Source organism: Myotis lucifugus, unplaced genomic scaffold, assembly GCF_000147115.1.
Source record: "Myotis lucifugus unplaced genomic scaffold, Myoluc2.0 scaffold_115, whole genome shotgun sequence".
Classification (NCBI taxonomy): Eukaryota; Metazoa; Chordata; class Mammalia; order Chiroptera; family Vespertilionidae; genus Myotis; species Myotis lucifugus.
Window position 1 is genome coordinate 1,218,866 of NW_005871163.1, and position 10,618 is coordinate 1,229,483.

Genomic DNA, 10,618 nt, shown 5'->3' on the forward strand with positions numbered 1-10,618 from the left:
GCTTCTTCGTATTTCAATCTTTGACTTGATCCTTGCGACCCTCTGGTCTGCTGTTGGGAGTCTGTATAATATTCTTTATTTCAGTCAGTGTATGCTTAATTTCTAGTTGGTCCTTTATCACAACATCGAGGGTCTCATTAGATTTCTTGAGGATCTCACTACATTTATCGGCGGTCTTACCAGTCTTTTCGAGGGCTTCTAAACAGTTCTTTAAAGACCTTAAAAGTGTGGTTTTGAACTCTATATCCAACAGTTTGCTTTCCTCCAATTCTGTCGTTTGTGTCCTGTTTCTTTGTCTCGGCATTTTTTTATGCTTCGCTGTGTCGATAGAGTGCCTTTCTGTGCTAAGTGTCCCAATTACCTAAGGTAGACACTCTTGGTGCACCCCCTTGTGGGCTTTGTGCACAGTCTTGTTGTGGTTAAGCCTTGATTGTTGTAGTTATCACTGTGAGGAATTGACCTCCAGGCCAATTGGCTGTGAGAATCAGCTGTGTCTGTGGTGGGAGAACTTCTGTGCTGGAGACACCCCTCTGGGGCTAGACTTGCTTCGATGGGGCTTTGGTGCTCACTGAGTCTGCCTCCTGAGTGTGTCTTTTATGGTTCCACGGAGCTTAAAGCTGGATGGTCCCACTCTGACCTCTGGGCTTCCTGGCTCCTGGATCTCTAGGGAGGTGCTAATCTAGCCTTTGCCTGAGGCTATCCAGCAAAAGCCTCCCTGCAGGGCTTGGGCGGGGCGGGTCCCACGGGATCAACAGGGCAGGGTTAGCAATTATGGCTGCTCTCAGTCTTGCCCTCAGAGGCTCTGCTTCTCAGTGTCCCAGTAGTCGCTGCAAGCCCCACGGAGAGAAAGCTGCCCTAGGGTTCTGAGCGATGCCAGACAGTCCCGCTTCTCCCGTATGAGTCTGGGTCCTTAGAGACTCGCCCGGAACTGGAGCTCAGAGCCTGAGACTCCCTCCCCGATTGAAAACAACCGCGCCCTCAGCCTCCAGCCCCCTCCGCATGCACTCCGAACCTTAGTATTTTACTTCAGCACTACGCCTCCTCTGAGCCTTGGTATGCTTTTCTTTTTCCTCCTAGTTGTAGAACATCCACTCAGCCAGCTTTCCTGTGGTTCTGGATGATGTCCGTTCCGTCTTTTAGTTGTATTTTTGAAGTGGTTGTTCGAGGCAGCAAACTCCCGTGTTTACCTATGCCGCCATCTTGGTTTCTCCCAATCCTTGATTTTAATTACATTTGCTGGTAGTTCACAACTTTCTGTTTCCAGTCCAGACCTTGTTCCTAAGTTTCAGGCCCATTTGTGCAACTGCTTCTTAGACATTCCACTTGAAGGTGACATAGGCACCCAAACTCACCATTCCAGAGTGGGAACTCTTGAGTCTCCCTAAACCTGTTCTTCCTCTAGTCTTCCCTGGCACCAGCAAAAACCTTGACTTCTCCTGCTCTCTCACACTTCGCATTCACTTCATCATCAAGTCCAGATGATTCTGTATTTAAATCATCTCTCAAATCTCTTGGGGGATATATATACTGGATGTCCACAACAGCCTCCTAACTGGACTCCCTGCTTCCACCCTGTACACCTACAATTCATTCTCTACACAGTAGTTAGGAAGTGATCTTTTAAATATGGCTCCTGTTGAGTTTCAAATACAATCCAAACTCCATTATCTGATCCATGGGCCCAGGATGAAGCAGCCCCACCCTCCCTCCTTCTGGCATTACCCTGTATCGCTTTACTTACTAACCACACTGGCCTCCAATTCTTTCCTCTAATGCACCAAGCTCTTTCCTCACTCAGAGTCTTTGCAAATGCTATTTCCTCTTCTGGAATTCTTTGGAATATGGGGTGCTTTTCTTCTCATTCTGCAGACCTCTACATGGACTTATTTTCCAAGAGGTTTCCCCTGCTCTCTCTCTCTCTCTCTCTCTCTCTCTCTCTCTCTCTCTCAATAAAGGGGACTTACCTACAGTCACTCCCCATCACATGCATTGCTTATTTCCTTCACAGTACTTGTCACACTCTGAAATTATCTTCTTAATTTATTTTACTTGTTTATCATCCATATGCCTACTCCTCCACACTAAAAAATGTTCTGTTGGATTTAGGCTTCCAATTTATATAAGTGGCAGAGCATCTGGAACTCTATGCTGTTCTTTGTAGAATACCATGAATACCTCATTTCATATTTAATCCCATCATATACATTAGTAGAAAATATACTATGTTGTAGGAATGCATGTAAAATCTCAACTGCAAGCATACCCACACCCATGAAAACAATAAGATATTGGACCAGGCATGATCACGTGTTTGAGTTTTCTATTAATGTTTGTTTGTTTCTTATGTATTCACTTTGTCATCTGCTAGCACCACTAGCAGGGGAACACTGAAAGTTTAAGAAAAAAGAAAGAGAGTTTAAAATTGAGAATTCTATTTTTACCATCTTTTCCTGACAACTGGGGGGAAGCTGACTACTTACTATTCAAAGAGTTAAAGGAGGGAACCCCTCAGCCCAGGTTAGATGGGCTCTTTGAGAGCACAGTGGATTCCCTGCAGCCTAGCATGGGCGGGACCCACAGAGGCAGGAGGGGCCAGGAGCTGCTTAGCTGCCCACACCCACCCTGTCTTCTCAGCAGGCAGCTGGCAGTACAGGCCACTGATGAAAGCCCTGGGGTAAATGTCAACCTTGACAAAAAACCTAAGGAGGCCCCAGGTTTGTCTGCTTGGGGTCCTGTTTGTTGGTTTAATAAACAATCCTGCCAGGAAGACTACAGCCCCTGATGCATTTAGGAGAGAGTGACAGACTTTCCTCTAGAGCAGTGGTTCTCAACCTTCCTAATGCCGCCACCCTTTAATACAGTTCCTCATGTTGTGGTGACCCCCAATTTCATTGTTACAAATTGAACATAGTGATTAATCACAAAAACAATATGTAATTATATATGTGTTTTCTGATGGTCTTAGGCGACCCCTGTGAAAGGGTCGTTCGACCCCCAAAGGGGTCGCGACCCACAGGTTGAGAACCTCTGCTCTAGAGTTTCAGATTCTGAAGTATTTGGGGGTGAGAATGTGAGTATGGAGTTTTCCAAGGGCCCACACCAGACTCATTCCCAACCTCGCATCCTTTCTCACCACTGGCATCCCACAGGGCTGTCTTCACAATCAGCATTTCATGCAAATGTCTGGTCCTCCCTGGCTAAGCTCATAACTCTCTCTCTAAAGAAGGGCCATCGCCTTTCAAATACAGTCCTAGCTAGTTTGGCTCAGTGGATAGAGTGGCAGCCTGTTGAAGGGTCCTGGGTTCGATTCTGGTCAAGGGCACATGCCCAGGTTGTGGGCTCAATCCCCAGTAGGGGTGTGCAAGAGGCAGCTGATCAATGATTCTCTCTCATCATTGATGTTTCTTTATTAAAAAATATGTTTTATTGATTTTTTACAGAGAGGAAGGGAGAGGGATAGAGAGTTAGAAACATCGATGAGCTGCCTCCTGCACACTCCCTACTGGGTATGTGCCCACAACCAAGGTATATGTCCTTGACAGGATTCGAACCTGGGACACTTGAGTCCACAGGCCGACGCTCAATCCACTGAGCCAAACCGGTTAGGGCTCATCATTGATGTTTCTATCTCTCTCTCCCTTCCTCTCTGAAATCAATAAAAATATTTTTTAAAGGAAGGGCCATCACCCTTCAAATACAAATAAGACTTTTCAGCTAGGCTAATGCCTCAGTTTTGCTGTTTGTTTGCTTTCTGTGAGTATGTGTAGTCAAGGCAAATCAGACACTTGCCATTTTTGGTCAGAACAAATACATTGAGAGCTTCAAAATCAGGTCTAAAGTTTCAGAGCAAGCTAAGTTAGATTGTTTGTGTTGATAAACAAACATTTACTATTTCCTTATTGGGGTCATTCCTCAAACCATACATATCAGTTTGACAATATTGTCTAAAATATTTTTTCAGCCAGTGTCAAAACAGAGATTCTAAAATAGTTGCTATATATCTGATGCTACATCATTTTTTTTTCTGAAAATACTCAATTAAATTCTGATTAGAATCATCCCCCAAAACTTTTATCCTGGTTCTAGATTATCAGAGCAGAATAAAAAGTAAAGTGAAAGGTCCTTTAAAGGAGACATATGTAATACCCTTTGTAATACTTTAAGCAATAAAAACAAACAAGGGCGGGGGGGAAAGGAGACATATGTAATACCCTTTGTAATACTTTAAGCAATAAAGTGAAAGGTCCTTCAGCTTAGAAACTCCATAGGTATCAGTTGGGTACATAGTCAGTCCTTCAGAAAGGAAAAACCTGTGAGTTTGTTGCTCTTAGTAAAACACCATGTGGCCATTCCATTCATTTACATATTGTCTGTGGCTGCTTTCACACAACAGAATAGTTGTGACAGACTATAGGGCCTACAAAGGCTGAAATACTTAGTATCTGGCTCTTTACAAGTCTGCCAACCTCTGCACTAGTTCATCCCACTTACTTTTCAGATGGGCAATCTCAGGCCTGGATGAAAAACAAAGTGACTTTGTAGCGCTTGGCAGTGTCCCCTCTATTACAATACTCTTGTCTTTGCCTGTCCCCTCTACTGGATGGGACACAATCTTTTATTTCCCACACTGATTTTCATTTCAGTGCTTAGTAATAGAGGTTTGTTGAATTGCATTAACTTGCCCAGGGTAACAGGGGTAATTAGCAGTGGAACCTGGGTTGAAACCCAGATATACTGTTACAGAAGAGCAAAGAAATACCAAGCACACTTCCTAGAGAAAGGGAGGGACCCCGTTTATTAACACTAGTGGACTCTGGGAATAATTTCCAAATCAGAGTGAAGTAACACACAGAGGCTTCACTTTTTATAACCTTCTGGGGTCTTTGTCTTGCAGATATGGTTCCACCCCCTTTCGTGGGCTTGTGGCCCCCAGGTGTTGATGATCTTGTCCTGGGGCCAGCGATAACGACCTTCCCTCGCGCCCCCCCCCCCCCAGGGTAGTGCATTGTTCACAGTTTTTAAGGCCTGACACGCCTTGCAAGAACAGTTTCCTCCTCAATACAAACGCCTGAACCAGTGGAAAGGACAGTCAACTAGCCATGTCACTTTGGCTGAGATAATTATCTTATCTGAGCCTCTCAGTTTCTTCATCTGCAAAATGGGTATAACAATCTATTCCTTGTGGGGTTTTTATGAAAAGTTGTTGAGATAATGTATGTATGGAATAGGCCCTCCATAAGTATGGATTCCCTTCCCCGCTCCTTTCTCTCGCAAAACTGTTAGGGTTCCCTGAGGAAATTGAACCAAATAGTTATGGAGCTTTAGCTAGGGATGAGACCCTGGGCTCAGCCCTTTGGTAGATACAAAGGTTGTTACCCATTTAGTGGCAATGATGAGCCTGATGGTGTAGCCGCCCCCTCCACATTCACCCCAGGCTGGCAACAGAAGAAGGGGGTGTCTTTCCTGTTCCTGTTTCTCTCCAAGAAGGAGCAGATCACCCTAACCAGTTTGGCTCAGTGGATAGAGCGTCGGTCTGAGGACTGAAGGGTCCCAAGTTCGATTCCGGCCAAGGGCATGTACCTGGGTTGCGGGCACATCCCCAGTAGGGGGTGTGCAGGAGGCAGCTGATCGATGTTTCTCTCTCATTAATGTTTCTAACTCTATCCCTCTCCCTTGCTCTCTGTAAAAAAATCAATAAAATGCATTTTTAAAAAAAGAAAGAAAACAATTTAAAAAAAAAGAAGGAGCAGATCCCACCGCCCTCCGCTTCTCTTCCGACTATTTAAGCTACTAAACAGCTGACCTCCCCTCCCCAGCCATCCTCCTTGGCTCCCTATCACCCTGTCTGGCCTTGCCCCACTTCCCTCTGACTTCCTCACCTTTGGAGCACAGCTGATTAAATGAGCCCCGTTTCCCTGGCTCCCTGCCTTCTTGAGGTGATGCTCAAAGAAGGGACCCATTAGTCAGGGAGAGGGGTGAACCAATAAGTCAGTAAAAGTGAGGAAGAGAGCAAAGCATATTGTTTTTTATACTTAAAGTAAAATAATTTACAGGGATAAATACATACGCCTGCATAAACCACCAAAATGAATTCCAGAACAAAGACTGGATTTTCAGAGAATTGCTTCATGAATTCAAAACAGAATGGCTTCTCCCTAGCTGTCAGTGAAATGCAGGATAACTGATCTCCCTCTAACCAGATCATAGGTCTTGACCAGCCAAACAGACATAATAATACAAGCAAAGGCAATTCCTTCTTTCTCTGGCTAGAAGAAACCTGGGGTGAAACTCCAAATCCAGACAGTTTTAAAAACCATTTCAAAACAGGTATAATTCTTGAGTTATTTGGACTAATTTTTAGCAGGCAGTAGTTAGTGCTGGGAAGTCTAAACTATAGGTTTTTAATTTTAAATAAATATAGATTTGCTTTCAAATATAGCCAGTAATTCAACCTGCTTTTAAAAGCATAATTCTATTCATTAAAAATCATAAACTGGATCTGTTTTGACAAATAGCTAAGAACAGAGTTGTAATAGCACCACTCTCACTGGTTGGCAAACAGCTGCGATGAAGCCCTTGAAAAGTCTCGGAAGGAGGTTACAAATTCTCTTTTGAAATCATGATTATGCTTCACGTCATTGGCAAGCTTTGCTTTGATGGTCTAGCTCTGACAAAATGACAAGTTCAGAATTTGCAGAGTTTAAATAAAAACAGAATTACTATGAAGGACTGGGAGGCAAGCCCAAGGCCTTTTGAAAACTGCTGGCCTGGTGTCTACCAGGCAGTAAATACTTTCCTCAGAGGAGAGTACCAGGCTCCGTGGCCACCCCCAGCATAGCCTACCCTGAGAACCGCATTAGAGGCAGGCCCTGCTTCTTCATAGTGAGTGAGGGGACACTCTGAGTCTCCCCTTCTTTTTTTTAAGTCTCTGGCTTCATGAAGCAGTAGTCTTGTGGGAAATAGTGCTGAATGGGAGGTTAGGATACTGGATCCCAGCTCTGATACCTGCCAGCTGTATGACCTTGAGCAGAACATTTCTCCTTTTTGGGCAATCTTCAAATAAGGCAATTGGAGCTCAGTTGATCAGATCAGACAAATAACCATTGTGCTGGGCCTGCCAGAACTGAATTCACTTGCACACAGGACATTATCAATGAATATTATAACTAAACAGGACCTTTTGGTGATTAGCTTGACTTTTTCATTTTCCCCCAAAGAAATGAAGGGACCTGTCCAAGGTCACATAATTAGTTAGAGGCAGAATCAGATTAGAACCCAGGTTTCCTACCTCTCAGTTCCATGCTCCGGCCAGAACACCACATTATCTGAAAAATCCTAAAGAAAGTACATTTTATCTCCTTTGCATCATGTATCTCCCAGACATGTTGCTGAGCTTTGTCTCCATCCTGCCCACTCATCAAAATTGCTCTGGATTAAGTAGCTAAATCCTTCTACTCTTTGCACGCAAAATTCTGCTCGCACCAGTGGCTTCACTGAGACCTGACGCAGGCAGGCTCTGAGCCAACCTTTGCCCAAACTCCAGCTTTAGGAGCAGGAGATAAATGGGGTCTGTGTTCCCTAGGGTGCCCTCACTTTGGAGTCTCACGGAATAAACATCTTTGAGATGAATTTTCAGAAATCACTCCCCCAATTCAATCTTCCAGGTTATTGAATCATGCAATGGATTCAGTAGGAAGGCTCCTCATGGGGACAGAGAACTTCTTGGAAAGGAACAGGAGAAAGCCCCAGGGTTAGCACTCCTGGTATCTGGTCTCCAGTCAGCACAGAGAGAGGGCTCGGCACCTAGCGTTGGCTTGTCAGTGGATGAATGGAGCTCTCATCTTCACTATTTTAAAAACAAAACAAAACCAAAAACAGCCCTCCCCCTTCTTTCTCGGACCCCATCCAAGACACCAGACCCTCCAAGTCTGGAATGTGAACAAATAAGATTAAATGAAAGTAAGGGTACTAGATAAACCCTAAACACCATGCACATGGAAGAGATTATCATTTTTCCCTGCCTGATATCTCCTTGGACATTTTCCAAAACCCAGCTCAAATATCATTTCAAAAGACCCAGCCAGACAACCTGGTTCAAATCCTGACTCCACCCCCTATTTGCTGTGTGACATTGAACAAGTGGTTTGATTTCATTAGGCCTCAGTTCCTTCTCCTACCAATGGGGGATCATAGTAATAACCATTTTATAGGATGCTGGGGGGTGGGGTGAACCAAGGTCACTCCGTACAAAGACCCCAGAATAGTGCCTGGCAGAGAACAGGCCTCTAAACGTTGAATGAAAAGCAAGGGAACCAGAGCACCCATCTCTTGAAGTGTGACCCAGCACTTTCCATTCTTTAGTCCCAGCCTTCCCTCACCCTTTTGCCCCAAAGTGGCTAGAAAAACCTGAGCTACCCTGTGCTTACCTTGCTGAAGTCCCCTAGGGCCATAACCTTGGCCACTGGCCTCCTGCTGAGCTGCTCCTTCACCCAGAGCTCAAGCTTCTTGTTCCACTTCATGGTGAACACATAGGAGGCATAGGCCAGCAGCAGCAGCAGGCTCTCCCACCAGACAATGAGGCTGTCCAGGAAGAAGAGAATGAGCATCATCAGGTCAAGGATGTAGAAGGAGACGTCACGGAACAAGGGCCACCAAGTGAGGTGGAGGATCTCCCGGGAGAACAGGGCACAGGTGCCGATGACAAAGAGGATGTTGAACACAGCAGAGCCCACAATTGTGCCGATGCCCACATTGCTGTGGGAGATGAAGACGCCGATGAGGGAGGTGAAGAGCTCGGGGGCAGAGCCTCCTGCAGCCATGAATGTGGCACCTGCCACATCCTCAGAGATCTGCAGCTTGTCTGTGATGACACCCAGGGCTGGGACAAAGTACTCATCACACACGATGGCCAAGGCCACAAACACGTACATCATGCCAAAGATGTGCAGGACTACCCAGCCCTGCCTCCGCTCCTCCACGCTGAACACGTCTGGGGGGTACTCTGCCTTAGGGTGGTCTGGCCAGCTGGGGGGCAGCGCCGAGGGACTGGGACTGGGTGCCTCTGGGAGCGGGGCCGTTGTCAGGCTGGGGGAGGGGGTAGTGGGCATGGCTGGAGCTGGCTCCACACAGTGACGAACCTGGGTGGTCGGATTTGCCCTGATGCTGAGGGTTGCTGAGGTGCTTGGTGCTGTGGGAGGTTTCTTCGCCAGCCCCCAGAAGGTGGCTAAGGATAATCCAGTGGTTGGAGCACTGGTTCTGGACGAGGGATTCCTAACCCTGGTGCTAATTGTCACTTGCCCATCAGAGGTGGCTGCAGTGTGCTCTAAAACTATTCCCTGGAAAGTCGTCAGGTTGTTCTTTCCCACTAACCTCGGAGGATTGGTTGAGCTGTTATTGTCCACTCTCCTGGGGTTAGTCAGCGTGTTCTTATCCACTGCACTCCTAGGAGAAGTCAAGATGTTTGTTTCTATGTAATTTATCAGGAAAGTTGGAGTCTTATCAGTTATTCTCTTAGTAGTTGGGGTGGTTTCCTCCACTACTCCCTTGGAGGGGCTGGTCTCCAATATTTTGTAGGTTGCCACAGTTTCAATGTCTTTCACTGTCATTCTGGGAGTGATCCCATGGCTTCTTGTCATTGTCATGAATGTGGTTGGGGCAGAGTTTACTGTTCTACCATGTGGGGATTGGGTGTATTTTTTCACCTTTCCCCTGGCTCGAGTTGGGGGGTAGTGCTTCATTTCTCCCCTGGGTGTTGCTGGGATATAATTCTTTATTGTTGATATGCTTGAAGTTGGGATGTAGTAATTCAGTACTCCACTTGGTCTGGTTGGGGTGTTCTCCTTCGTTCTGTCTGTGCCTGCTGCTGTTGGGCTGTAGTTATTCTTAGGTACTGTGGGAGAGATGTTGGCTATTCTTCTGGGTGTATTGAGAGTGTTCTCCATTGTTATGCCAGCTGTTGCTTCCTCCTTGCCCACTGTGCCTTGGGGTTCCAGTGTCTCACCCTCCATTTCAGAACTAGCCCTTGGAGGGTCACTGCTCACCGTCATCATCTCATTGTTGGGAAGGTCCCGGCTGGCCAGCTTTACAGGGTATTGGGAAGAGACTGCTGCCCACAGTGAGGGGAGGCCCAGAGGGCTCCTCAGGTGCTGGTAGGTGGAACCAATGATCAACATTCCCAGTAGGAAGAGGAAGCGACTCCATTGAAGCCGTTTTGGCAGGAGTAACCGCCTTTCCTGCGTCCCCATCCTGATTAATTTCCCCATGATGGCCAGTTATGCCAGGTTACGGAAGGCCTCTCATTCTGTTCACTGAAAGATGGGGGTTGTTCTGGGATTCAGGTTGGTGATCAGGGAAGATTTCTCCATGAAGCCCAGCTAAGAGATATCCACAAACCTAGAGAGAGGGGGAAATTAAATAAAAGAGGTTATCTGTCCCTAAGAGGAATGATGGGGTCCTCATCTGGAAAGAATATCATTTCATTCAGGGGCCATTGTGGTGGAAGATAGTTGTTTCTGTTAGAACAAAACTACCTCTGCCCCCTGCTCAAGGGGGCAATGCCTGTTTGGGAGAAAAAGAGCATCTAGGGGTCCTCTGTGCCGTGCAGGCATGCCAGCAGCCT

General features: G+C 46.2%; 1 protein-coding gene across 1 annotated transcript in view; it reads right to left on the bottom strand.

Moving 5' to 3' along the window:
* SLC24A1 (solute carrier family 24 member 1) overlaps positions 1 to 10,387 on the bottom strand; it is a 33,694-nt gene extending 23,307 nt beyond the window's left edge. Inside the window, 1 exon segment of the mRNA XM_023757816.1 lies at positions 8,427 to 10,387. Within this exon segment, the coding sequence (XP_023613584.1) occupies positions 8,427 to 10,262 (1,836 nt within the window). The 5' untranslated portion in view covers positions 10,263 to 10,387.
* Between the last annotated feature and the right edge of the window lie 231 nt (positions 10,388 to 10,618).